The 27,922-nt window shown below is 48.9% G+C and overlaps 4 protein-coding genes across 4 annotated transcripts; 2 read left to right on the forward strand and 2 right to left on the reverse strand.

Moving 5' to 3' along the window:
* Positions 1-1,214: 1,214 nt before the first annotated feature.
* LOC134284992 (uncharacterized protein K02A2.6-like) lies at positions 1,215-4,823 on the reverse strand. The gene has a single exon (XM_062844779.1). The coding sequence runs from the start codon at positions 4,248-4,250 to the stop codon at positions 1,377-1,379; it is 2,874 nt and encodes a 957-aa protein (XP_062700763.1). The 5' UTR covers positions 4,251-4,823; the 3' UTR covers positions 1,215-1,376.
* A 2,478-nt stretch (positions 4,824-7,301) lies between these two features.
* LOC115258069 (uncharacterized) lies at positions 7,302-16,845 on the forward strand. The gene is made up of 11 exons (XM_062853849.1): positions 7,302-7,488; positions 7,547-8,947; positions 9,214-9,468; positions 10,425-10,484; positions 11,361-11,684; positions 11,736-11,988; positions 12,247-12,340; positions 12,394-13,410; positions 13,484-14,111; positions 15,185-15,319; positions 15,378-16,845. Exons 1-11 carry the CDS (start codon positions 7,363-7,365, stop codon positions 16,779-16,781), a joined length of 5,697 nt encoding a protein of 1,898 aa, XP_062709833.1. The 5' UTR covers positions 7,302-7,362; the 3' UTR covers positions 16,782-16,845.
* Positions 16,846-22,937: 6,092 nt separating this feature from the next.
* Positions 22,938-24,589, reverse strand: LOC115258075 (zinc finger and BTB domain-containing protein 17-like). Its single transcript, XM_019683875.3, has 2 exons — positions 24,436-24,589; positions 22,938-24,370 (listed from the first exon to the last, which is right to left on the reverse strand). Exons 1-2 carry the CDS (start codon positions 24,541-24,543, stop codon positions 23,009-23,011), a joined length of 1,470 nt encoding a protein of 489 aa, XP_019539420.3. The 5' UTR covers positions 24,544-24,589; the 3' UTR covers positions 22,938-23,008.
* Positions 24,590-25,905: 1,316 nt separating this feature from the next.
* Positions 25,906-27,922, forward strand: LOC109404722 (transcription factor grauzone-like). Its single transcript, XM_019677644.3, has 2 exons — positions 25,906-26,167; positions 26,223-27,922. The coding sequence occupies exons 1-2, from the start codon at positions 26,033-26,035 to the stop codon at positions 27,507-27,509; spliced, it is 1,422 nt and encodes a 473-aa protein (XP_019533189.2). The 5' UTR covers positions 25,906-26,032; the 3' UTR covers positions 27,510-27,922.

The raw sequence follows: 27,922 nt of genomic DNA on the forward strand, positions 1-27,922 counted from the left end.
CAACAACAGGGAACTGCGTGTTGCTCAGAGATACGTAGAACTACTAGCGTCGTATAATATGATCGTATCGAACACCTACATTACCCGTCCCGTGAGCAATAATATCCTAGATCATGTTGTGTGCCGTGCAGACATCTCCGATCGCATTACAAACTACACTTTGGATTGTGATCTTAGCGATCATTGCATTGTCCTGACCCACTTCAAGACTACGATGGAGAAAATCAGTAGAACTCTGCTTAAAACATGGGTGAATTACCGGCTAGTTAACGCACATTTCCAATCATTTCTTGAATGCTACGATTTTACATCACTTACGCCTAACGAGCGACTGTTAGCAATCACACAACGCTATGTGGAACTTTCCGAGGACTTTAAGAAAACGTATAGAGTCCAGGTAAAATTGAAGGCGAACTACTGTCCCTGGTTCAATTTTGATATTTGGAAGCTGGGAAAAATCTCGAATAGTTTATTTCAATCGTGGAAACGGAATCGTCATAACCAACACAACCAACCAACAAAAACCTTCTGACCCATGCCAACAAAAAGCTTGCCGAAGCCAAAAGACATGCCAAATCTGTTTACTATCAACGATTTTTTTCGGCAAGTAATCCCAAACAACTGTGGAGTAGGATAAATGATCTAATGGGAAAACGAGCTGGACAGGAAAAACAATGTAAACTTGTAGTTGATGGAGTTCAAATCAACAGAGCTGATGAAGTAGGAAATGTCTTCAACAACTTCTTTTCTTCTATTGGTGAAAATATCGCAAACAACCTCAATTCTGACGGCGATATAAATAAGTTTGGTACTATGGAGATTTCAGCCAGATCTATCTTCCTTCGACCTGCGAATCACTCGGAAGTGTTCGACGTTATCCACTCGTTAGACAGCTCAAAAGCAACTGGTGTGGACGGTTTCCCAGTACGTGCGCTGAAACAACACGGCGTAGCCCTCTCAAACATTATCTGTTCCTGCTTCAACGACAGTATTAGCACAGGAAGCTATCCAGAGTGTTTGAAAAAGGCGCTGGTACATCCAATCTTCAAAGGAGGCGATCCTACAAATCCGACCAACTACAGACCTATATCTGTGCTACCAGCAATAAACAAAGTGTTTGAGAAACTCTTATACACTCGTTTATTTATCTTCTTGGAGAGTACTGATCAACTGTGTTACGTTCCTTCTTTCTTGAAGATAAAGAAAAACTGTACTTCTAGTTTAAGAGCTAATTTATTACATCTGTTCAGTTTGGTGGTTTGCTTAGAAGTGACAAATAATTTTCATTTTGTTGATCTTCACCCATGGCAATGGGCATGGGCGACTACGATCTATATTTCGTCATGCACACGCTGGTGGCATAACATCTCCCCCTTTTAAAAGAGATCGTAGGGCGCAAGCCAAGCTGGTAGCCTGCGATATCCTTGTCTCCCTTGTCGTGCTGGTTCCGGCGAACCAATACTGGTGGGAACCTCGGGCTCATCATCCGTCATCACGTCCTGATTTCCATCGTCATCGTCAGCTGGAACATTTACTGCGTCGGGAACCAGTTCTTCTAGCGGATCTTCCAGAACCACTGGTGTTGGAACTTGGATTTGGAATTCGTCGAGGAGAAGTGCAAAAGGGAGTTGGTTGTTGGGTGTAGAAACGGCTTCACTTGCATCCGAGAACCGGTGGCGTAGCTGATTCGTATGTGCTCGGATGAGGCGTCCGTTTTCGAGTAACACAGTATAGTCCACTGATCCCTTGCGTTCGATGACCTGTCCAGGAACCCATTCGGTTTTGTTTCGGCGATGTACTTGCGCGTACACCAGGTCGTCCGGATTGAAGGCTCTGTTGACCGCTCCGTGTCTTCGGTTGAACTGGTCGTTCTGCTTCTCGTTGACCAGGGTTGGACGCGGAGAACTCGGCTTCAAGAGATCCAGGGATGTCCGCATTTCTCGTCCTAGGAACAGGTGAGCAGGAGATTTACCATCCGGAGCGTTTCGATTCGGTGTTGACCGGTAAACGGATAGGAACGTCTGAAGGCACGTCACCGTCTTTTCCCCTTCGGCAAGTTTCTTCAATCCTCTCTTCAAGGTATCGACGAAACGTTCTGCTTGTCCGTTCGATTGTGGGTGATACGGCGCTGTCGTCAGATGCTGGATACCATTTTCGTCACAGAAAAGCTTGAAACTGGCGCTGACGAACTGGGTACCATTGTCGGACACAAGAGTATGTGGGTTGCCATATCTTGCGAAAGTTTCTTGTAGCAGCTCCAGCGTCGCTGTGGTAGTGGTGCTACGGGTCCTGAAAATTTCCGGCCATTTTGAGTAGGCATCTACCACGACAAGGTAGAAGTAACCATCGACCGGTCCTGCGTAGTCGATATGAATCCTTTCCCATGGTTTCGTAGGTATCGGCCATGAAGATAGAGTAGTCTTGCGGGGCAATTTTGCAGCAGCAGCACACGAACGACACTGGCGCACAAACGATTCAACGTCCTCGTCGATGTTCGGCCAGTACACGAAACTTCTTGCGAGTGATTTCATCCGATCGATCCCGGGGTGTCCACGGTGGAGTTGCCGGATGATGCGTTTGCGGAACCGTTCAGGGACCACAACTCGATCGCCGAACATGATGCAGTCCTGGGTAACTTGAAGACCTTCCCTTCGCGAGTAGAATTGACGTACAGCTGGAGTGTGGAGCTCGCTTGCCGTGCTCGGCCAGCCGTTGCTGATGTGGTTGATTACCTCTTGAAGGACCGGGTCGTCTTGCGTTTCCTTGGCGATCATTTGTGCTGTGACAGGCAAATGGGAAGTAGAGTCGTCGAGGATTGCCTTCACGTCGGTTTCCGTCTGGAGAGCAGCGATGACGTATTCCTCATCCGGTTTGCTGTGGCAGCTCATCAAGCGTGACAGCAGGTCAGCGTGTCCGAAACTAGCCGTTGGAACGAACTGGATATCGAAGTCGTACAGCATCGTAAGCGCCCAGCGCTGGAGACGATTTGCCGTGTAGACGGGAATTCCTTTCTTGCTGCCGAAAATCTTGAGAAGGGGCTTGTGGTCGGTCTGTAGCACGAATCTGCGACCGAAAATCATCTTGTGGAAACGGGTAACTGCAAACACCAACGCGAGCGCTTCCTTCTCGATTTGACCATAGTTTTTTTCCGCAGGTGTGAGCGACCTTGAAGCGTGAGCGATGGCTTTGACGGAGCCGTCGGGAAAACGATGTAGGATAACGGCACCCAAGCCGTCCTTGGACGCATCTCCAGCCACGATGATTTCCTTACTGGGATCGAAGTGCGTCAGCAAGAGATTGGAGACCAGGATGAACTTGAAACGGTCGAACGATTTTTGACACTCAGCAGTCCACTTCCAAGGAGCATCTTTCTTGAGTAGCCGATCGAGGGGTGCTCGGAGTTGCTTCATCTGTCCAACGAACCGTCCGTAGTAGTTAATCGCACCGAGGTACGATCGTAGTTGCGATACATTCGTTGGAGGTGCCATTTCGGAGATAGCGCTGGTTTTGGCTGGATCTGGGCGGAGACCATCCTTGTCGACGATGTGGCCCAGAAACTTGATCTGCGGCAGGGAGAAACGACACTTTTCGATGCGGAGATGAAAACCATACTCACGAATTCGCTGCAGCACAGCGTGAAGCCTGAGGTCGTGCTCTTCTTGAGTCCTTCCAGCGATTAGGATGTCGTCCAGGTAAGGCTTGACACCAGGAATATCGGCGACCATGCTGTCGATGATCCTCTGGAACGCTCCAGGTGCCGATTTAACACCGGGCGGCAAACGGTTGTACTGGAACAAACCCTTGTGCGTGTTTATCGTGAGCAGTCGTCTTGATGATTCCTCTACTTCGACCTGAAGATAGGCGTCCGATAGGTCGATGCAGGAGAAGTAACGGCAGCCGGCTAGTTCAGCAAAAATGTCGTCCGGGTGCGGCAGCGGATGGCGATCCGACTCGAGTGCGTCGTTGAGACCCGTGGAGTAGTCACCACAGATACGTACGGAGACATCGGACTTGCGAACCACGACTATGGGAGCAGCCCAATCGGAGAACTGGACTGGCGAAATGATGCCGTTATCTTGAAGTCTCTGCAGCTCAGCATCAACCTTCGGGAGGGCAGCGTAGGCAACCGGTCTCTTGGGGCAGTACACAGGGCGTGCGTCTGGCTTCGGATAGAGTGTTACCTTCGCTTTCGAGCAGCATCCGAGCGTGGACTGAAACACTTCAGGAAACTTGGCTTGAAGCTTCTGCATCGTTGCGTTCGGGTTTCGCTGGATGTTGTTGACCAACGAGCTGAATGGAACCGACCAGAGATCGAACTGATCGATTGTTTCGATTCCGAGTACGTTGAGATCCGGATTGCTCGTGACGAAAATGCGGCCAGATTTTGTCACGTCTTGAACGGTGATTTCGGCGTTGAACTCACCTAGGATCCCGATGCTGTCACCAGAGGCACTCACGGCGTCGACTTCCGATGGATTGATGACAGGCTTGCCCACGGATGTCCAAGTGCGCTTGGAAATAATGGTGATGTCGGAGGCACAATCGAGTTGCAACGTTGCGGGCGAACTGTTGATTTCGATCTTGACGTACTTCCGCTTCTTCGTGAGGTCAACTCGCTTAACCGAGATACCTTTGGACTTGACGACGTCTTTCGGTTTCGGTTTGTCGACCTGCTTTGATGACTTCTTTTCGGATGAGGAGCAGTAGCCTTCCTTGTGGCCCTTCCGCTTGCACTTCGTACAGGTATGGGACTGGTAGGGACACTCCTTGACGTAGTGTAGATCCCCACAGAACCAGCAAGGTGTTTTCGGTGACTGCGACTTCTTCTCCTTCCACTTTTGTTACGTTCCTTCTTTCTTGAAGATAAAGAAAAACTGTACTTCTAGTTTAAGAGCTAATTTATTACATCTGTTCAGTTTGGTGGTTTGCTTAGAAGTGACAAATAATTTTCATTTTGTTGATCTTCACCCATGGCAATGGGCATGGGCGACTACGATCTATATTTCGTCATGCACACGCTGATGGCATAACAAACTGTATCAACGGCAATTCGGATTTCGGCAAGGGCCATCAACTGAAATGGCGGTGTTGGAGCTAGTGGATGATGTGTCACATTCTGTAGATCAAAAACTTGTTGCCGGAGTTTTGTTTTTGGACCTGTCCAAGGCTTTTGATACCATCAATCATGCACTTTTGCTAAAGAAGCTTGACGCCTATGGAATTCGTGGTATCGCCAATGAACTTCTGAGAAGCTATTTAGCAGGAAGACAGCAAAAAGTTGTAATTTCAGGATCCAGCAGCGAATATCGCACCATCAAATGTGGCGTTCCTCAAGGCAGCAACCTTGGTCCTTTGCTCTTTTTGATCTACGTTAATGATATCGCAAAACTCCAAATGATAGGTCAACCAAGATTGTTCGCTGACGATACTGCCATCTTCTATAAATGTCGTTCTGTTTATGACCTGTACAGAATTATGTCAAATGATCTGCAGTTAGTTATGGCGTATCTTGAGAATAACCTGCTATCGTTAAACCTTAAAAAAAACGAAAATTATGGTTTTCGGTGCAAAAGACAATCAAGTTTCTCCGTATCCGGTTCTGTCTGTAAATGGTGAAACGATCGAGGAAGTATCCAGTTTCAAATACCTGGGCGTACATATCGACGAAAAGTTGCGATGGGATGTCCATATACGAGAATTGGTAACAAATTGTTCATCACTATGCGGAGTGCTTTGGAAACTGTCTAAATACGTGCCAAAACACGTGTTACTTAAAATATATTTTGCTTTCGTGCACAGCCGATACCAATACGGGATTGCGGTCTGGGGTACGTCATATAACATATATCTAAGAGAGGTTCAGATTCAACAGAATCGTTGTATGAAAGCCATTTTCAGATTGCCTCTCCTGTATCCCACTAACGAGCTATACAACACATCGGATCACAATGTTCTGCCAATAGGGTGTCTTTTTACTCTCCGAATATGTATCACCATGTACAAAATATTGAACAATTTGAACCTTCACCACAACTGGTCATTCAACGCAGCAGAACATCACCACCACACCCGATACGCTCATCTGTTACAACAAATTTTCTTCCGAACAGAGATTGGAAGAAGAAGATTCTCCAACACAGGGCCCAATATATTCAATCAACTTCCTGAAAACATTAAAAATGACCAATCCATTAATAGTTTCAAGCGTAGTCTGGTAGACCATATGAAGAGTAGTATTGACAGTTACATTATACGTTAGTGATGTAGATTTCTTGAATTTTGAAAATCAGGTAAACATTTAGTGTATGTATATCTAAATTCCATAATTAGTTAACTATTAGCTAGTAATCCCGAGCAACCCTTTCAAAGAACAAAGGTTCATTAGGGTTTGTAATTGTATATTCATTTTGTTTTAAGCGATTATTGATAATAAATTGAATTGAAAAGTATAACAGAGGGAGCGTCGTTGAACCCGTTCGCACGAGGAGGTTTAACGAGATCGCCACTACGAGGAGCTGGTGCATCCACCAGCGAGCAGGCGGCGGGAGGTTCAACAAGTGGATCAATTGGAGCACGAGGCGGCGCAGCGCCGGCCGAGGAAGCCTTACGCGGGCGCTGAACCGCAAAAGGAGCGGGCTACCAAAGATGTTGGTAGCTTCCGAACAGCTGGACGAGCTGATCGGCTACACGAGCGACGGGCGAAATAACATCGACAAGGACCTGAAACAGGACCTGCTTAATACCCCGGACAGACATGTGATACGAGTGTGATTCCTGTACAACGGTACGCAGTGTCAAGAAAATTCTAACAAGACTGACTTGAGCTGAGTGAATTTTCAGTATGGCACTCATTTCAAGCGCAATTGTACAGTGATTCTTGTATCACATGTGTGTCATAAGTATAACGTTTGCGCAAATCGCTGGATCTGGCCAAGAAGAAGTATGATCTCCTGGTTGAAGAGCGGAGTTTGGCTGACGCGAGCAAGGAGGAACGGTCCACCCAAACGGAATGCTTCATCTGGCTCGCCGGAGCTATAGCGGAGAGGTCAAACTGGCCTACGGCTCGAGCTGCATGTCCAAAACCTGTGGAAGAGACGCGGCCCAAGAAGTGTTCGGCAGAGACGGGCGAAAAGCCAAAGAGAAAGAAGGGGACGGACAGTGCGAGTAACCATTTATAAGTGGAACCGGTGGAACCACACGAGAATGTCGCACCATGTTTGTAAACATTTATGCAACATTATCGTGTCTTTGTTGTGATACTTAGACGTCTAGGAGCTCTAATGTTGATCATTTAAGCGTCAATGAAATAACTTGAGCGAGTTTGAACTACATTCTACCTAATTGAGTCGGCAGAAGAAAACCATGGAGGAGAGTTCGTTGTGCTTTATGTGTGGTCAAAAATCGGAGAAATTCCACTTCATATCGGAGACTAAACGTGAATCGGAGCTTAGCATCAGTTACATTATCTGCAAACATTTTTGGTTCCAGGTTAGTGAAATCGACATCGATTCGGAATCCTTGTATGTACTGGAACACTTGATTTTAGGAAGATGCGCTGCAAATGGCCATCATCTGTGAGCCCTGCTGGCAGAAGGTGGACCAATTCCATTGCTACTATGAAGACGTGCGGCAACGCCACGAGCAACTGGTGTTGGAACCCAATTCGATTTTCATCAAACAGGAGGAGATTGAAATCAAAGACGAGGTGATCGCTAACGGAAATTGCGAATTGCAAGAAGAGGATTCATTAGAGAGTGGAGGTCATGTCGAGGTTGCGGAGGAATGCAACAAACTGTCGCTAGAGATTGATCAGGTGTTTGAGAAAGTGACTTCCAAGAAGATTGGTCGTAAACGAGAACTGTCCTCAACCAAAAAGAAAATCATAAAGAAAAATTCTTCAGAAGGTCAGGTCGCTGAGAAACTAACTAGCAAGAAGCCTGTTGCAAAACGAAAGTCATTATTGGATCAAAAGAGACAAGAAGAGGATAACTTCATCAAACAGCATATGACGTACGCTTGTGTAAAGTGTTCGCTTAAATTCGAAGATTTTATCTCGATACGTCGTCATATGCATGATGTTCACGGCAAGCCACAGATACCGTGCTGTGGCGTACAGTACACCAGTCGAAGCGTACTGTTTCAACATGTCCAGGCCGTTCTCAATCCCGGAGCTTTCAAATGCGAGCTTTGTGACAGAACGTACAAGTTGAATCTACATTACATTCGTCACAAGCAGCGATACCATCCCAACAATGAACCATTGAAGTATGGTTGTGATCAGTGTCCGAAGCGTTTTTCGACAGAAAGTCAACTTGAACGTCACGTTGTTCACCATCAAAAGAAGAAGGAGAGGTTTAAATGCGAAATTTGCGGTAAAACTTTCAAATGGAAAAACTCGCTGAAGGAGCACATGGATTCTATCCACGAGAAAAACGCCGTCTTCGTGTGTGAAATTTGCTCGAAATCATTTGTCCGAAGGTGGATGTTCTTGGATCATCTAGAGACTCACGATTTCACCGCAGAAGAGCTGAGGAAGCAGTGCCCCGTTTGCAAGCGGTGGCAGAGGAACCAACGAATGTTGAAGAAACATATGAGTCGGCACAACGCTGCACGATCATGCAAATGTGACCAATGCGATCACGTTTCGGTCAACGCGATGGCGCTCAAGGTGCACGTCGAACGGCGACATCAGAAGAACCTGAAATGTGTGTGTGATCTGTGCGGCAAGGTGTATGGTCACCCAGTTACATTGAAGGAACACGTTGCCAATGCCCACACCAAAGAACCGTTGTATGAGTGTATGTTCTGCGAGAGAAAGTTCTTCTCGAACGCCAGCATGTATGCTCATAGGAAGAAGGCTCACCCGAAGGAGTGGCAGGAACACACCAAGATCAGATATGGCAACAAACCGTCAGCAGCAGAGGAAGAAAAGGAGGAGGCTTCGGAATAGAATCGTCATTTAATTTTAGTTACGTTAGAATGTTTAAAATGGTAATAAAAACACTCAATTTATATTTTTACATGGAATTCTTATCATTTATGCTGCAACCGGGCGAATAAAGAGTCGCTCGAAAGCATTCCGTCGTGCGGGTTAGTCATTTTGTTGAAACTAGCCCAACATAGCCACGCAGGCCTTAGCAAGGCTAGCTCTATCGATGGCCGTTCCTAAATCATGAAGCCATCTAACTAGATGGATGCAATCCGTAATTCTAGGTTTCAAGCGACCCGTGCCGAGGATCGAGCAGTGATCGAGGGGATGAAAAAGAATTCGGTGGCTCTCCCAGGTCGCGAAGAAGCTGTCTGAGCCAGAGCACTTCCTGGCACGCTTCGCTGAGCGCTACATACTCAGCCTCCATTGACGACAGACTCCCGCACGGTTGTCGACGACTGGCCCACATGATGCTTCCTCTGCTTAACTTGAATAGTATGCCGGATGTCGAGCGACGACTCTCGGCGTCCGAGAAACCAGTTAGCGCTTGCTGTTGTTCTCCACCGAGCTGTAACTGGAAGCGCCCGTAGACTTCAAGTAGCGCAGTACGCGCTTCGCCGCTGTCCAGTCACAGTCACGGAGCGCACTGAATCTTTTTCCCAGGATTGATGCACTTGCTGCTATGTCTGGCCGAGCAACGGTGGCCAAATAAAGCAGCCCTCCAACCAAGCTACGGTAGCTAGTTGGATCTTCGAATGGTTCCCCTGTGTTCAGCGTTTTCACATACCCGGGTTCCATCGGCGACTTGGCCGTTTTGCACTGTTCCATCCTAAACAATTCGAGCAGTTTGTCAATATACGCAGTCCCAGTTTAAACACGTTTTCTTCACGCTTGACTTCAACTCCGAGAAAGTGTCGCACCTCTTCGAATGATGTCAGTTCAAAATCCACTTTCAGTTCGTTACAAATCTTCTCAATTCCTGATTCGTCCGTAGACGCAATCAGTAGATCGTCAACATAGACTATCAGAATCACTTTTGCACTCCCGCTATCCCTGACGTACAAGCACGGGTCTGCTACAGCTGCCTTGAACCCATTCTTCATCAATGCTTCGTCCAGTCGGCGGTTCCAGCAGCGTGCTGATTGCCGCAGTCCGTATATGCTTCGTTGCAAGCGGCACACCAAGTTTTCCTTCCCAGGAACGACGAAACCCGGCGGCTGTCGCATGAAAACCTCCTCTTTCAGCGAACCGTAGAGGTAGGCCGTCTTCGCGTCCAGGTGACGTACGTGCATTTCCTGCTTCGCCGCCAGCGACAGGAAGGACCGGTACGTTGCTTGACAACCTCTTCCGCTTCAGCTTCATAGTAATCTTCGGACGATTCGTTGAGCACTTCTTCCTTCTCTTCCTTGAAGGGAATCACAGCGATTTCTTCCACTTTTTCAGCTTTTTTTTTCGTCTCAGCTAACACTTCGACTGTCGTTGATCCATTGTCCAGCTCGATAAAGCGGGCGTCGCGGCTCACCGTGATCTGGTCCGTCACTACATCCACGAAGCGGTATGCCTTCTGCTCCATCGCATAGCCTACGAATGTTAGCTTCTTTGCTTTGCTGTCTAGCTTCTTCCTCTTGGTATCCGGTGTGGAGAGGAGCAATGCACACCCGTCCCACCTTAAGTACCTTGTTTTTTCCCACATCCGTGACCCTTGCGCGCTGGCGATCCCTCGCGCAGTGCTATCAACCGAAGACAATCGAACCGAGTCATTCCAACCGCCATCGTTGTGCGACGTGCGACCGACAAGTGTTTCTATAAACTTTGTATTTCTTTGAGTAATACAGTCACGATTCGTTCGTTGAGAGCTCGTTAGATGGGCTGTCTCGATGGTTGAATGTTCACTGGTTGGGGCAAAACCCAACTAAAAAGCACTGTCAATGTCAAAATAGATGTCAAAACGAGTTTGACGTCTGACCGCCGTCGCATCACAGCTCCTGTATACAGATCGTTTGCGCAAGTATGTGAGTGTTCCATGACATATTTCTTGTCACTTGCGTGTGTCTAGATCATTTTGATCAGTTGTCAGTTGCCCCAACGAACGAACACGATTCGCTCATCGGGGCGCAGTCGTGACCCAACCAGCGAATCCGGACTGTAAAAGTTCACGTTCAAGTAATCGCGAGTGCCTTAATTTACTTTCATTCCCGAATCCATTCGCTGACATTTTCCGCTGCGTAGCCGTAACTAACCGTCAGGTTATGGGCCCAGCCGGATCGGAGTGAATAAGTGCTGGAAACAATTGACGTCGAAGAGCCATTTTTTTCGGTGTTCCGCCTCGTGTGCCGACCCTGAAGCAGTGTGTGACGCCCGCGATGCGTTTGAGGCATTGAAAGAATACCACCAGAAAACAACGCGTTCTGTTCGAGTGTCTCTCTGAAAGAAACTGTGCGCGATGAATATGCCGGAACGGGATGACCTTGAACAACATTTGCGTGAAGTGGATGAGTTTTTTGATCGGCTCGATGATGCCGGCACCGAACTGGACATTGATACGAAGATTTGTATGTTACTGCGAAGCCTACCCCCGTCTTTCGACAATCTCGTTACGGCTCTCGACAGTCGTTCAGCTGATGACATCTCGATGGATGTTGTCAAGTCCAGGCTGATGGATGAGTACCATCGGCGGCTGGAACGGGAAGGTGGTGGTGCCGCGAAAAGTGAGAAATCGATGCGTTCCGCGGAAAACGGACAAAGTGAGAAGCAAGTATGCCACTTCTGTAAGAAGCCCGGGCATATTCGACGGAACTGCCGATAGTTCCTGTCGTCGAAGAAAGAGAGTGATAGTGCGCCGCGTTTCCGAAAAGAAAAAAGTGCGAAAGCGAAAGCAGCTCAAAGTGACACCAAAGGAGTTGCTTTCACGGTCGGTGGTGAGACGGCCTGCTGGATTATCGACAGTGGGGCCAGCGCCCACATGACGAACGATCGCTCGTTCTTCATGGCGCTGAAGGAGTTCGCCGGTGGCTGGATAACTCTGGCAGACGGCAAGAAGACGCAGATCAAAGGTGAAGGTAGTGGTAGTGGTGTGCATTGACGGTGAAGATGATGTGATGAAGATTGACATAAGTGAAGGGAAGTTTGTGCCTGGTCTGTCGACCAATCTAATTTCCGTTGCTAAGTTAGCATAGAAGAAATTGCAAGTGTGTTTCGACGAAGATGAGTGTCGGATTCTCGATCTGAAAGGCGTCGTTGTGGCGACTAGATGCCGTTACGGCGGTCTGTACCGTATGAGGCTTACTGAGACTTCACTGAAGGTAACCACCGGACAGCATCGGAAGAACTGCCAGCACCAATGGCATCGGCGCCTGGGCCACCGCGACTGGGAGGTCAGCGAGCGCCTGCTGAAGGAAAACCTAGCCACAGGTATGAAGGTAAGCGATTGTGGTATGCGTGTCGTGTGTGAGTGTTGCTTGCAGGGGAAATCGTCTCGGCCTCCCTTCCCTGCTGTTGCCGAACGGATTGGGATTCTTGGTGGGGCCGAAAACCGGAGCTCGACCACTTGAAGTGTTCGGCAGCGAGGCGTATGTGCACATTCCAGCGGTCAAACGAGGAAAAATGGAAGGGAAGGCGCGTAAGCTTACGTTCGTAGGCTATTCTATGGAGCATAAGGGCTTCCGCTTCGCGGACCGTGAAACGGATCAGGTAACCGTGAGCCGAGGAGACGCCAGGTTCATCGAACTCGGCAATGGATCGAACTCCATGGATTTCCCTGTTGAAGCCGTTCCTGAGCGAAATGAAGAAGACGAATTTGAGCTGCGACCTTTCGTGGAGAAGAAGGAAGAAAGCGATGCTGAGTCACCGGTCGAAGATTCTGGAAGCGAGGAGTACCACGAAGTCCCGGATGAAGAGATTCCTGAGGCAAACCGCCGATCGGATCGGCCAAATCGTGGAGCGATACCCAAACGTTACGACGATTCTGTCTTGGATTATGCTGTCTGCACCGCGGCATGCGCTGTCGAGGAACAGTCGAACTTTCGAGAAGCCCTGAAGAAACCGGAGTGGAAGAGCGCGATGGAGGATGAGCTAGCCTCCCATCGGCGGGGGAGCTCGTTGCACCACCCAAAGAATGTACATAAACCTTTTGGGTCTAGGTGGATGTTCAAGGTCAAGCGTAACGAGCAAAACGAAGTTGTCAAGCTGAAAGCCAGAATTGTCGCCCAGGGGTACAGCCAACAGCAAGGAGTCGACTACGATCAAGTGTTCGCACCGGTATCACGCCAAGCTACTTTTAGGACGTTTCTCGCGGTGGCTTCGAAACTCGACATGGTCATGCGGCACCTAGACGTAAAGATCGCGTATTCATACGGATCGTTGGACGAGAAGATCCTGATGCGACAGCCCCCTGGAAAACGCGGCACCTGGCAAGGAGGAGTATGTCTGTCGGCTCAAGCGGAGTATTTACGGACTGCGGCAGTCGGCGCGCTGCTGGCACCGTAGACTCAATGAAGTGTTGGCGAATCTGGAGTTCAAGCCCTCGGCTGCAAATCCGTGCCTGTACATTCGCAGCGTACACAAGGTGAAGGTATTCCTGCTTGTTTATGTCGATGACATGCTGATCGCATCAACGGACGAACGAGAAGAAGAGTTCGAGCTCACGTCGCCCGGGGAAGTCCGACACTTCCTCGGTATGGAAGTACAGCGAGAAGGTGGAGTATACAGCATCCGGCTACAGAAGTATATTGAGAAGCTGATCGAGAATTTCGGGATGGAGCAGACAAAAATGGTGAAGTCTCCCATGGACCCTGGGTTCCTGGAGATGATTGAATCTGGAGAAGCTCTTGAGGATGCGACGAAGTACCGAAGCCTGGTAGGAGGGTTATTGTACCTGGCCGTGAACGCTCGGCCGGACATTGCGGCATCTACTGCAATCCTCGGTTGCAAGTTCAATGCTCCGGGAGAAGCCGACTGGACAGCGGCGAAGCGCATATTGAGATATTTGAAGGCAACATCCGAATATAGTCTGCGACTAGCAGGAAAACCGAATCAGGCGTTGACCGGCTATTCTGATTCTGATTGGGCTGGCGACGTCGGCAGCCGAAAGTCAACTTCCGGCGCTGTGTTCCTGTGGTGGAGGCGTAATCTCATGGGCCAGCCGTCGTCAAGCTTCCGTCACGTTCTCGTCTATGGAAGCGGAGTACGTGGCCCTAAATGAGGCCTGTCAAGAGGTAGTATGGCTGAGGCAGCTCCTACGTGACTTCGGCGAAGAACAGAAGATCCCGACAGTGTTACATGAGGACAACCAAGGTTGTCTCGCCTTTGTGAAGACGGAGCGCTCTAGCCGACGCTCAAAACGTATCGATACGAGGCAGAATTTCGTTAAGGATTTGTGCGAGAAGCAGGAGATCAAGCTGGTCTTTTGTCCGACAGGTCGAATGATAGCTGATGTCATGACCAAGCCCCTCGGGCCGAAGAAGCATAAGCTGTTCTGTGGATTGCTGGGACTTGGACTTGGAATCGCAAGTGAACCGGTAGTCCATTGAGGAGGAATGTGGAGAGGAGCAATGCATACCTGTTCCACCTTAAGCACATTGGTTTCCACACCCGTGTACGAGTCCATCCACGTGTTTGATTTGTTCCGGGAAACCGTAAACAGCAATCATCCAACGGAAGGTCCAAGGTGCCCGGCATGCAGAACAGCCGCAGCTGACAAATCACACTGCAGGTAAACGCAGCTGAACCTGAAACAATGTGACGCAGCCCAGATGCGGCTTTGTCAGTCAGTTTCTTAGTAGGGGACGAATATTGCCATCATTGCGGACCCATCCCATACCGAGTACCCGCCGGCAATGGAAATTGGGTCGCGGTGTCTTGCAAGGTGTTTATAATATGCATTTGGTAGATACTATGTACAAGTGAGTTTACCGCCGAAAAGTGTACACAGGCTCAAGGAGACTACGAAGTGGAAACTAGTCAATAAAGGTATCGCTGCGCCAAAGGAAAAGTCACTCTACAGAAGTTGACCCGATGTCGCAGACTCTCTGCGGTCTTACAACTTTATCATGTTGCATCGATACTTAAGGTAGCAAGGGGTGCGGAGTGTAAGTAGAACCAGACGAAAATGTCTTATACCATGTTTGTAAACATTTATGCAACATTATCGCGTTTTTGTTGTGATACTTACGTCTTAGGAGCTCTAATTTCGATCATTTAAGAGTCAATGAAATAATTTGAACGAGTTTGAACTATTCTACCTAGTTGAGTCGTTAGAAGGAAGCCATGGAGGAGAATTCGTTGTGCTTTATGTGTGGTCAAAAATCGGAGAAATTCCACTTCATATCGGAGACTAAACGTGAATCAGAGCTTAGCATCAGTTACATTATCTGCAAACATTTTTGGTTCCAGGTTAGTGAAATCGGCATCGATTTGAAATCCTTGTATGTATTGGAATATTCGATTTTAGGAAGATGCGCTGCAAATGGCCATCATCTGTGAGCCCTGCTGGCAGAAGGTGGACCAATTCCATTGCTACTATGAAGACGTGCGGCAACGCCACGAGCAACTGGTGTTGGAACCGAACTCATTTTTTATCAAACAGGAGGAGATTGAAATCAAAGACGAGGTGATCGCTAACGGAAATTGCGAAGTGGAAGAAGAGAACTCATTAGAGGGTGGAGGTCTTGTCGAGGTTGCGGAGGAATGTAACAAACTGTCGCTAGAGATTGATCAGGTGTTTGAGAAAGTTACTCCCAAGAAGATTGATCGTAAACGAAAACTGCCCTCAACCAAAAAGAAAATCATAAAGAAAAAGTCTTCAGAAGGTGAGGTCGCTGAGAAACTTACTAGCAAGAATCCTATTGCAAAACGAAACTTATTGTTGGACCAAAAGAGGCAAGAAGAGGATAACTTCATCAAACAGCATATGACGTACGTTTGTGTAAAGTGTTCGCTTAAATTCGAAGATTTCATCACGATACGTCGTCATATGCTTGACTTTCATGGCAAGCCGCACATACCGTGCTGTGGCGTGCAGTACACCAGTCGAAGCGTACTGTTTCAACATGTCCAGGCCGTTCTCAATCCCGGAGCTTTCAGATGCGAGCATTGTGACAGAACATACCCGTTATATATATATTACATTCGTCACAAGCAGCGATACCATCCCAACAATGAACCATTTAAGTATAATTGTGATCAGTGTCCGAAACGCTTTTCGTCAGAAAATAAACTTGAACTTCACGTTGTGCACCATCGCAAGAAGGAAGAGAAGTTCAAATGCAAAATTTGCGGTAAAGTTTTCAAATGGAAAAACTCGCTGAAGAATCACATGGATTCTATTCACGAGAAAAACGCCGTCTACGTTTGTGAAATTTGCTCGAAACCATTTGCCCTTAGGTGGATGTTCTTGGAGCATCGAGAGACTCACGATTTTACCGCAGAAGAGCTGAGGAAGCAGTGCCCCGTTTGCAAGCGGTGGCAGAAGAACCAACGAATGTGGAAGAAACATATGAGCCGACACAATGCTGCACAATCATGCAAATGTGACCAATGCGATCACGTTTCGGTCAACGCGATGGCGCTCAAGGTGCACATCGAACGGCGACATCAGAAGAACCTGAAATGTGTCTGCGATCTGTGCGGCAAGGTGTATGGTCACCCAGTTACATTGAAGGAACATGTTGCCAATGCCCACACCAAAGAACCGTTGTATAAGTGTATGTTCTGCGAGAGGAAGTTCTTCTCGAACGCCAGCATGTATGCTCATAGGAAGAAGGCTCACCCGAAGGAGTGGCAGGAATACACCAAGATCAAATATGGCAACAAAACACCAGCAGCAGAGGAAGAAAAGGAGGAGGCTTCGGTATAGAATCGTTATTTGATTTTAGTTAGGTTAAAATGTTTAAAATGGTAATAAAAATACTCAATTTATATTTTTACATGCAGTTTTCATCATTTATGCTGCTACCGGGCGAATAAAGAGTCACTCGGAAGCATTACTTTGTGCGGGTCACTGTTTTTGCTGGAACTAGTCCACCATGGCCACCTAGGCCATAGCGCGACTAGCTCTATCGATGACCGTTTCCAAATCATAAAGAAAAAGAACACAGTGACCATCTTTCATCTAACTAGACAGCTTTTGTCCCTCCTTGGACAAAGGTAGAGCGGAAGAGGAAGAAGAAGGGGAATCCGCAGGCAGAAGTGCAGGTCGCCAAGCCAAGGCGTAGGAAGGCAGGTGCCAGGCGCGAAAAAGTTGACGCTATCGTCATCAAGACCGAACAGTCGAAATACTCGGACGTCTTGAAGGCGATGAGGTGCGACGCCAAGCTCGAGGGTCTTGGAGCCGACGTACGCAGTATCAGACGTACTCGTACGGGCGAAATGATCCTGGAGCTTAAGCGCGAGAAGGATCACAAGGGCGCCGCCTACAAGAGGCTGGCAGAAGAGGTCCTTGGTGATGGAGTGGAGGTGAGGGCTCTTACGCATGAGGCGACTCTGAAGGTCAAAGATCTAGACGAGATCACCGAAGCGGAAGAGCTCGTCACGGCACTGCGGCAACAGTGCGATGTTCAGGTGGCCGCCACAGCCGTCAGGCTGCGGAAGGGGCCAGCAGGGACACAGATAGCTCTGGTTCAGCTACCTGTGGCGGACGTTAAAAAGTCCGTTAAAGTAGGGCGGATAAAGGTGGGCTGGTGCGTATGTCCTTTGACATTCCACGAGCCACCAGAGGTTTGCTTTAGGTGTCTGGAACCAGGACACAAGTCGTGGGACTGCAAAGGCCCCGACAGGCGCAAACTGTGCAGGCGATGCGGCGCTGAAGGTCATAAGGCCCAAAGCTGCACGAGTCCGCCCATCTGCATGATCTGTACCGGGAAAACCTCGAAAAACGGACATACGATGGGTGGTCCAGGGTGCCCGGCCTTTAAGAAAGCCGCAGTGAACAACAAATCACAGTGCAGGTAACGCAGCTGAACCTGAACCACTGTGATGCGGCTCAGCAACTGCTTTGTCAGGCGGTTTCTGAGTGGGAGACGGATATCGCCATCATTTCGGACCCATACCGAGTACCCGCCGGCAACGGCAACTGGGCCTCGGATGGGACCAGGAAAATGGCGGCGATATGGACGACGGGTAAATACCCCGTGCAGGAGTTGGTGTCTACTACCTATGAGGGCTTCGTGGTCGCCAAAGTAAACGGGGTCTTCTTCTGTAGCTGTTATGCGCCTCCGCGGTGGCCGATCGAGCGGTTCACGCAAATGCTGGACCGCTTAACGACCGTGCTAACAGGGCGAAGGCCGGTGGTAATAGCGGGTGACTTTAATGCCTGGGCTGTGGAATGGGGAAGCCGTTTCACGAACCAGCGGGGTCAGATCCTGCTAGAAACACTGGCCATCTTAGATGTCGACTTGGCTAACGTCGGTACCAAGAGTACCTATAGTCGAAACGGAGCGGAGTCAATTATTGACGTGACCTTTTGTAGTCCTGGCCTAACAAGTAGTTCGAACTGGAGAGTAGATGATGGCTACACTCACAGCGACCACCTGGCGGTTCGCTACAGTATCGACTACAACAACAGCAGACAGCGGATAGAAGAAGAGGCGGCTAGGCCAAGGCCAAGCCCTCGTAGGTGGAAGACATCATACTTCGACGAAGAGGTATTTAGGGAAGCGCTCCGCCGTGAGCGAAACTTACTCGGCTTAGACGGCGACGAGCTGGTAGCGGTGCTCTCACGTGCGTGTGATGCGACCATGCCTAGGAGAGTCCACCCTAGAAATGGGAGGCCACCGGCTTACTGGTGGACCGACGCGATTGCGGACCTGCGCCGCGCCTGCCTACGGGCTAGGCGGCGGATGCAGCGAGCACGATCAGAGGAAGAGCGAAACGAACGGCGGGTGGTGTTCGCCGCTACAAAAGCCGCGCTCAAGACCGAGATAAAAGCAAGCAAAAAGGCCTGCTTTGAGGGTCTCTGTCAGAGTGCCAATACGAACCCGTGGGGTGATGCCTACAGGATCGTTATGGCCAAGACGAGAGGTGTGATGGCTCCTACAGAGCAATCTCCAGAGATGTTGGAGGGGATCATTGGAGGACTTTTTCCGCGTCATGATCCTAGTCCTTGGCCTCCTTTCGTAGGACAGCCGGGGACTGGGGCTGGCGATGAGGAGAGGGTCACCGATGTGGAACTTGCGGGGATAGCTAAGTCCCTTAGTGTAGGTAAGGCCCCAGGTCCGGACGGAGTTCCGAACCTGGCCTTAAAAGTAGCTATTGCAGAGGCTCCCGAGATGTTCAGGTCTGCTATGCAGAAATGCCTGGACGAGGGAGTTTTCCCAGAAGCTTGGAAGAGGCAGAGCCTGGTACTATTGCCAAAGGCGGGGAAACCACCCGGAGACCCGTCGGCATATAGACCAATATGCTTGATTGACACGGCGGGGAAGGTGCTCGAAAAGATCATCCTCAATAGAATGTTGCGGTTCACTGAGGGCGTAAATGGTCTTTCGAGCAACCAGTATGGCTTCCGGAAGGGGAGGTCCACCGTAGACGCTATCTTGTCGGTTACAAAAACCGCCGAGAAAGCACTCGAGCCTAAGAGGAGGGGAATTCGCTTCTGCGGGGTAGTGACTCTGGATGTAAGGAATGCATTTAATAGCGCCAGTTGGGCTGCTATTGCCGATGCGCTCTTGCGTCTGGGGATACCGGAGTACTTGTACAAGATTCTCGGAAGCTACTTCCAGAATCGCGTACTAGTATACGACACGGAGGTGGGTCGGAAGTGCTTTCACATAACCTCAGGAGTCCCGCAAGGTTCCATCCTGGGTCCGGTGTTATGGAATGTCATGTACGACGAGGTGTTGAGGTTGGAGTACCCAGTGGGAGTGGTGATTGTCGGATTTGCCGACGATATTACGCTCGAAGTCTACGGTGAAACGATCGAGGAGGTGAAGTTGACTACCGACCACTCGATCAAGGTTGTGGAGGCGTGGATGCGGTCCAGAAAACTGGAGCTGGCTCACCACAAGACAGAGGTGACGGTTGTTAACAACATGCAGTCGGCGCAGCAGACGGAGATCAGTGTAGGAGAGTGCACTATCCTGTCGAAGCGCTCTGTCAAGCACTTGGGCGTGATGATCGACGATAAGCTTACCTTCGGTAGCCACGTCGATTATGCCTGTAAAAGAGCCTCCACAGCTATTGCGGCACTGCCCCGGATGATGTCCAATAGCTCTGCGGTGTACGCCAGTAAGCGCAAGCTTCTGGCTAGTGTTGCTACATCCATACTTAGGTATGGCGGCCCGGCGTGGGGTACCGCGCTAAGTACTGAATGCTACCGACGGAAGCTGGAAAGTACTTACAGGCTTATGTGTCTGAGGGTTGCAAGCGCGTACCGTACCGTGTCACACGACGCTCTCTGTGTCATTACTGGTATGGTGCCTATCAGCATTCTTATCAGTGAGGACATGGAGTGCTTCGAAATGCGCGGCACAAGAGGCATACGCAAGACTGTCAGGATGGCCTCTATGGTCAAATGGCAGCGCGCGTGGGACAGTTCCACCAAAGGAAGGTGGACCCATAGGTTGATACCGAGGGTAGATAGTTGGATTAATAGGCGCCATGGGGAAGTTACATTCCACCTGACACAGGTCCTTACAGGTCATGGTTGCTTCCGACAGTATCTACACCGTTTCGGGCATGCGGATTCTCCCGAATGCCCAGTGTGCAATGGTTTAGAGGAAACGGCGGAACACGTTTTGTTCGTGTGCACGCGTTTTCGCACAATGCGTGACCGCATGCTTGCCACATGCGGGGAGGACACAACTCCGGACAACTTGGTCCAGAGAATGTGTAGGGATGAGATTAGCTGGAATGCCGTTTCAACGGCTATCACCCATATCGTCTGGGAGCTACAGAGGAGGTGGCGCGTGGACTCGGAGAATGGCTAGTCCAGATGCAATACAAGAGGTGGTCCAGGGGTTCGAAGTCGGCTTCGTAGGTCATACCGGTGCCCTGCGGTCGAGATCGACCCTTACAGCGATTAAGTGGCCGCGGAGAGGAAGTCCCGGTAGCGGTGCTGTCGTGGCGTCAGTCTACTGGGTTGGATCTGAGCCCGCGGTTGGAAAGGGGTCCCCGGCTAGGGTCGGGGTAGGTGAGACCCTGCTGTCTGCAACCTACGGATGCATCTGATAAGGCCTGAAGGGTAGTGATACCCTTGCCTTCAGCAGGTCAGATCGGGTTGCATGTGGGCATCAGTTCTTGATGCCCGCTCAGCAGTAGGGCGCGGGCGGGGTTGACCCTGCCCGCCTTCCGAGGACAAAGGGAGTGGCGAGGACCACTCGGGAAACTGGCTAAGCGCCAGCAGGCTATCGTGATGGACTCTCCAGAGCGAGTCATCGATGTTCGTTGCTGCTAGGCTACGGCAGCTAAACTTGAGGGTGCGATATGCACTAGCCCCTCTCTGAAGCAATACCTTCTTGGTGGTTCCGGAGAGACGTAGGGTTTGGCGACCATAGGAATGTGTTTTAGTGGGTCGAGGAGAGAGTAGTCCTGGCTTCTACCGGCATTGTAGAAGACGGCCTCAACCCCACACTACCCTAACCTTCCTGCTAGGGTGTCTGATGAGCAGATTTATCCCCCTATGGTTTAGAAGGAAAAAAAAAAAAGACAGCTTTTGTCCCCAATTCAAGGTGATCCTCGGGCGACCCATGCCGAGGATCGAGTAATCGAGGGGGAGAAAAAGATGCTCGATCGTTATCGGAACCTGTGGGGTACCTGGAATCTCCCCGCAGTATTTCGTCCCTTAACGCGTTAATGCAGGGCTCTGGCGTCGTGGACCTTCTTTCCTGTGCAACTCGAGGGATTAAACATGAAATCAAGTCACAAACAAAAAAAGTACAATAAGAGGTAGTGGTAGTGGAAAGGCTAACCCCTTCGCAAGAAGTCAGGAGTCAGGAGCGGGAAGCTGTGCACGTAACTCCAGCGCGGGAGCTTCGATCTACTCCTCGGCAAGTCAGCCGGTGGAGATGCTGGACGGAGCGTGGTTGTTGAGGGCCATCAACAAAAAAAGAGGACTGCCCGCAATGGAGGTGGCTGAGCAGCAGCTTGGCAAGATCATCGACTTTGCGTCCACGAAGTCCAACATTAGTAAGGACCTGAAAACGGTTCTGTGGCGACTTCGTAAGTCGATGGACGATATCAAGCAGGATACCGTGAGACTCGTGAAGACTGCAGCACCAGCGGAACCGGTTAATCTAAAGGTTACGAAGTCTACCCAGACGGAGGCCTTCGCTTTCACAGGTAGTCCAAAAGGTGTGGTGGATTCGACTGCTCGTGATAAGCACTCGCAGAAGCGGGCGAAGCAGCCGTTAGGTGAGGAGCTGCCTGGCGGTGCCAGCATGGCTAGGCGGTAACTAACCCCGAAGGTTGGCAGTAACGCCGGCAAGTCGGACCCCAACCAGGTGTCCCAGAAAGCTGGGAAGGGGGGGCCTGAAAAGGCTGACTCGTCCCGGAAGGATGGGAACAAGAGGTTGCGACCGTCCTTAGGCCCTCAGCAACCACAGAATAGGGCGAACCAAGGAGAGGATCCCCCTTAGACGAAAGTCGAGCGGAAGAACAAGTAGATAAAACCACAGGTCGAGGAAGCTAGGGACGTCACACCAAGGCGTAAAAGAGTAGGTGCCAAGCACGAGAAAGGCGACGCGCTATCGTCATCAAGACCGAACAGTCGAAGTACTCCGACGTCTTGAAGGCGATGTGAAGCGATCTGCGAAGAGACTGCGAGACCGTCGACGGACCGTCAAGTGGTTGACGAAGAAAAAGACCTGAAAGCTAGTAGACCTCCAGGCGACCAATCGAATGTAAGTGTAGTTATGTCCAACTTGGAATTTGGACTTGGAAACGAATTTCGGATACGGTCAGCAAGATGTGTACAATGAGGTACTAGAAGAACACTACGGTTGAACTACCCAAGGTGTTTATAATAATAATTGGGTGGACACTACGAGATCGAGGAATTCTTTTGAGTAATTAACAACAATTGTTTAAAAACAAGACTATATGTTTGATAGTATAATTGTATACGTTTGATCTAACTCATACAACAAGTTGTTACGCCGAATTGTGGTCCTCAACTTTCCCCGCTTTTTCGAACCCATATTTAGCGTCCATGTACTCCTGCCACTCCTTCGGGTGCTCTTTCTTTCTGTGCGTGGACATGGTGGCGCAGGAGTAGAATTTCTTCTCGCAGAACCGGCACTGGTACAGCGGTTCTTTCGTGTGCGCGTTGGCAACGTGTTCCTTCAATGTAACTGGGTGTCCGTACACTTTGCCGCACAGATCGCACACACATTCCAACTTTTTCTCGTGCATCCGATCGACGTGTTGCTTCAGTCCGATCAAGCTGACCGAAACGTGCTCGCATTGGTCACATTTGTGCGCTCCTTCACCTTTGTGTCGACTCATATGTTTCTTCCACAGCCGTAGGTTCTTCTGCCACCGCTTGCAGATCGGGCACTGTTTCTTCAGCTCGTCGGCGGTGTACTCGTGTGTCATCCGATGCTCCTTGAACATCCACTGTCTGGCAAATGGTTTCGTGCAAATCTCGCACACGTACACGGCCTTTTTCTCGTGAACGGCATCCATGTGCTCCTTCAACCCAAGGGCTCTATAGAAAGATTTGCCACAGATTTCGCACTTGGGTCTTTCGGTTGGTTTCTCTTTCTGAAACCTTGCATGGATTGCAATGTGACGATCGAGCGCTGCTTGCGTAGTGAAACGCTTCGGGCATTGATCACATCGGAATGGATCGTCGTTCGGATGGCATCTCTGCTTGTGATTGACGTATCCCACGTTCAACTTGTACGTTTTGTTGCACAGCTCGCATTTGAATGCTTCCGGGTTGAGCGTACCCTGAACATGTTGGAACAGTAACCTTCGACTGGTGTACTGGTTACCGCAGCACGCGATGTAATCCTTGCCATGGAGATTGATCCTGTGGCGACGTATCGAGATGAAATCTTCAAATTTCAAAGGGCACTCGTCACAGTTATAGGGCAAATGCTGCTTGATGAAAGTGTCTTCGGTTTGTCTTCTTTGGTCGAATTCTAATTTCCGGTTTTGAGCTATCTTCTTTTTAGTTAGTTTCTTAACGATCTGACCGTCTGATGATCTTGACTTTATTTGTTTCATCGAGACTGAAGGCAACTGATCAGCCTCTATCGACAGTTTATTGGGGTCCTCTGCAATCTGGACTTCACCTTCTTCACCGAGCAAGACATCTTCCTCGACTGTGCTTCTTTCGACGTCTGCTTCGAACTCAATCGCTTCGCGCTTGATGAAAATCGAGTTCGGCACCTCGTTCGCTACCGACAGCTGCTCATGGTATTTTTTAACGTCTTCGTAGAAGCAATGGAATTGGTAAACTGTTTGCCAGCAGAGCTCGCAGATGATGGCAGTTTGCAGAAAATCCATCTAAAATCAATGTTGTTGGGATTTTAGTGAACCATAGGTCTTGGAATGGATATGCACTAACTAACCTGAAACCAAAAATGCTGACAGATAACATTACTGATGTCTTCGGTCCCTGATATAACGTGGAATGTTTCTGGTGTTTGACCACACGTTAAACACGACGATCTTTCCATGGCGCACGTTCACGTTCGTATTGAACAGATTGCTGACTCTGATCGAACTTAAGTTATTTCAATCCTCTTTTATACTGTTCGTATATGTACTGTTGTTTGTAGCTCCGAAGACGCTATCGATAACCGAAGCGACAAACATTATGTTGCAGCATTGTTTATAAACATTGCAAGGTAAACATAAAATAATTTTTCCTCTGTCAAATTTTGAAATTTTACACGATAAAACTGAAGAACCCTGCTTTGTCCGGTAAGCTCTTTTTTATCTCAGAATTTCCCGTTCGAAGCAGTCGGTTCTCTAGCACAACCCGCATCCGGTACTACCACGCCGGATAGTTACCTCCAAATGCTATAAATTACATTCAATGTAGGTATTTCGTTCACCTAAAAATATCTCTTCGAGATCTTCTAGCCATTTTATTCGGACGCGGCATTCCGTGAAGGCGGATGCAGCAAACTACGCCCTACACAGTTTGCTCCTGTCGGGGCCTTTGCAGTCCCAGGACTTGTGTTCTGGTCCCAGATACCTGAAACAAACCTCCGGTGGCTCGTGGAATGTCAGATGACATACGCACCAGCCTACCTTGATCCTTCCTACGGACTTTTTAACGTCCGTCACAGGTAGCTGAATCAAAGCTACCTGTGTCCCTGCCGGCCTCTTTCGTAGCCTAATAGCTGCGGCGGCCACCTGCACTTCGCACCGTTGCCGCAGAGCCGTGACGAGCTCTTCCACTTCGGTGACCTCGTCTAGGTTTTTCATCTTCAGAGTCGCCAAAGGCTGAAAGTGTCTCAAATAAAGACAAATCAATCAATCAATCTTCAGAGTCGCCTCTTGTGTGAGAGCCTTCACCTCTACCCCTTCGCCAAAGACCTCTTCCACCAAACTTTTGTAGGTGGCGCCCTTGCGTTCCTTATCGCGCTTCAGCTCCAGGATCATCTCGCCCGTACGAATACGTCTGACACTACGCACGTCGGCTCCCAGATACACGTGCTTGGCGTCGCTTCGCATCGCCTTCAAGACGTCCGAGTACTTAGATTGTTCGGTCTAGATGACGAGCACGTTACCTTTCTCGTGCTTGGCGCCTACTCTTTTACGCCTTCTTGGTTTGGCGTCCCTAACTTTCTCGACCTGTGGCTTTTTCGTCTTCCTCTTCCGCTCGACCTTCGTCCAAGGGGTGTCCTTGTCTTGGTTCGCCCTACCGCCCTACTCTGTGATTGCTAAGGGCCTAACAACGGTCGCAATCCAACGTTCATCCAATATGTATTGAATCGAATTTATTTATTTGTTGTTGGCAACATCTGGCTCGGAACACTTTTTTATTTTTGAGTGTACAGTTTGACACATAAAATGTTTGCCTGACAATGTTGGTAAACATCAATGCGACATAATCGCTTCAGGTAAATTTAGCGACTTTGCAGTGAATAAGTAATTACACATATCGGCATTAAAACAGCTTATTTTTCATAAATTCTGTAATTTAATTTACAAAAGATGGAAGTGGTCATGGAGAGTTCGTCATGTTTTATGTGTGGTCAAAAAGCTGAACATTTTCACTACATATCGGAGACTGGAAGTGAGCAGGAGCTTGGCATTAGTAACATTATCTGCCAGCACTTTTGGTTCCAGGTTGGTTGCTATATGTTTTAATCGGGTTAAAGAACTTAATTGCAGCTCCTTACAGGAAGATGCCCTGCGCACTGCCATCATCTGTGAGCCCTGCTGGCAAACAGTTTCCCAATTCCATCGCTACTACCAAGACGTGAAGCAATACCATGAGCAACTATCGGAACCGAACTCGATTTGCATCAAACAGGAACCGCTTGATTCGATAGTTGAGGTCGAACCAAGCAGGATCGAGGCAGAAGTCCCGTCCGATGAAGAAGAAAGTAAAGTCGGAATCGCAGAGAAATGCAACCAACTGTCGGAAGAAGCTAATCCGGTTGTTGTGGAGAAACTAACTCGAAGTAAAGCGCCCTCCGCTCAGCAGAAGCAGATGGAGGACAATTTCATCAAGAAGCATTTCCCGTACAATTGTAACGAGTGTTCCGTACAATTTGAATGTTACATCTCGATGCGTCGCCATATGATAGACGTCCACGGCAAAGCATACATCATGTGCTGCGGCGTCCAGTATACCAGTCGATACTTACTGTTCCAACATGTGCAGGCTGTGCTCAACCCGGAAGCATTCAAATGTAAACTTTGCGATAGATCGTACACTTTACGTACAGGATACGTTCGTCACATGCATCGACGCCATCCCAACAATGATCCCTTTCGATGTGACCAGTGTCCGAAACGTTTCCCTTCAGCAGATTTACTTAATCGTCACACTGCAAACCATAACAGGTTTACGCATAAGATTATCAAATGCCACATATGTGGCCAACGCTTTGGTAGAAAGCTCCGGCTGCGGGAGCACATGATTGCAGTTCACGAGAAAACGGCCGTATACGTTTGTGAAATTTGCTCAAAATCATTTACCAGACTGGAGATGTTCAAGGAGCACCAGATGACACACGAGTTCACGGCAGAGGAGCTGAAGAAGCAGTGCCCCATTTGCAAACGGTGGCAGAAGAATGAGCGACTGTGGAAGAACCATGTGGATCGACACAAGGGTGACGGAGCTCGGCAATGCGACCAATGCGATTTCGTTTCGATCAATTCGAGTGCACTGAAGAGGCACATTGAGCGGATGCACGATAAGAAAATGGATTGTCCTTGCGAGGTGTGCGGTAAAGTATACGCGAACCCGAAAACATTGAAGGAACACGTTGCTAATAGCCATACAAAAGAACCGCTCTACCAGTGTAGGTTCTGCGAGGAAACGTTCTTCACCAGCTCCCCCATGTACAAGCACAGGAAAAAGGCTCATCCGAAGGAATGGCAGGAGTACATCACAACCAAGTTTGGCATCGATGAAGCAGAAGCACGAACAAAGGCGAAAAAGGCCGGAAATTTTGTATGAGTTCGTTGGAGTTAATCGGTAACGCAGTGTGCTGATGAACTTCTTGGAAACCGAAGATTCCCTTAGCAACCTAAGTTTTCTTTAATAAACAACATATGTAGTTAGTTTTTTCATTCCTGTTCAAGACACCACTCAAACTAGTTGTAAAATAAATCCAGCTTTCCACGCTCGCCATAATGGCGGATGCTATAAATTAATTTGACAGTATCTGTGCCCCAGTTGAACTGAAATTATTAAACAATATTCTTAGCAACCCTTGACTACAATGGAAAATGTTTTGTTGACCGGTAACTACTGAGAAAAATGGCAAGAAATCAAAAAGTGTCCAACAAATAAAATTTTTGATTTTATTGTCCTAATTAAACTATTTTCTATTTTAGGTTTTGTAATTTAAGAAAGGTGAATACATGACT

This window comes from Aedes albopictus, chromosome 1, assembly GCF_035046485.1.
Source record: "Aedes albopictus strain Foshan chromosome 1, AalbF5, whole genome shotgun sequence".
Classification (NCBI taxonomy): domain Eukaryota; kingdom Metazoa; phylum Arthropoda; class Insecta; order Diptera; family Culicidae; genus Aedes; species Aedes albopictus.

What these genes read in the sequence shown, in the direction of transcription:
- LOC109404722 (XM_019677644.3), top strand. Translation starts at nt 26,033, where the DNA reads ATGGAAGTGGTCATGGAGAGTTCGTCATGTTTTATGTGTGGTCAAAAA. An exon ending in GCCAGCACTTTTGGTTCCAG is followed by an intron (nt 26,168 to 26,222) that starts GTTGGTTGCTAT and finishes AGCTCCTTACAG; the next exon opens with GAAGATGCCCTGCGCACTGC.
- LOC115258075 (XM_019683875.3), bottom strand. Translation starts at nt 24,543, where the DNA reads ATGGAAAGATCGTCGTGTTTAACGTGTGGTCAAACACCAGAAACATTC. An exon ending in GTCAGCATTTTTGGTTTCAG is followed by an intron (nt 24,371 to 24,435) that starts GTTAGTTAGTGC and finishes CATTGATTTTAG; the next exon opens with ATGGATTTTCTGCAAACTGC.
- LOC115258069 (XM_062853849.1), top strand. Translation starts at nt 7,363, where the DNA reads ATGGAGGAGAGTTCGTTGTGCTTTATGTGTGGTCAAAAATCGGAGAAA. An exon ending in GCAAACATTTTTGGTTCCAG is followed by an intron (nt 7,489 to 7,546) that starts GTTAGTGAAATC and finishes ACTTGATTTTAG; the next exon opens with GAAGATGCGCTGCAAATGGC. An exon ending in GTCGGCGCGCTGCTGGCACC is followed by an intron (nt 13,411 to 13,483) that starts GTAGACTCAATG and finishes GTACATTCGCAG; the next exon opens with CGTACACAAGGTGAAGGTAT.
- LOC134284992 (XM_062844779.1), bottom strand. Translation starts at nt 4,250, where the DNA reads ATGCAGAAGCTTCAAGCCAAGTTTCCTGAAGTGTTTCAGTCCACGCTC.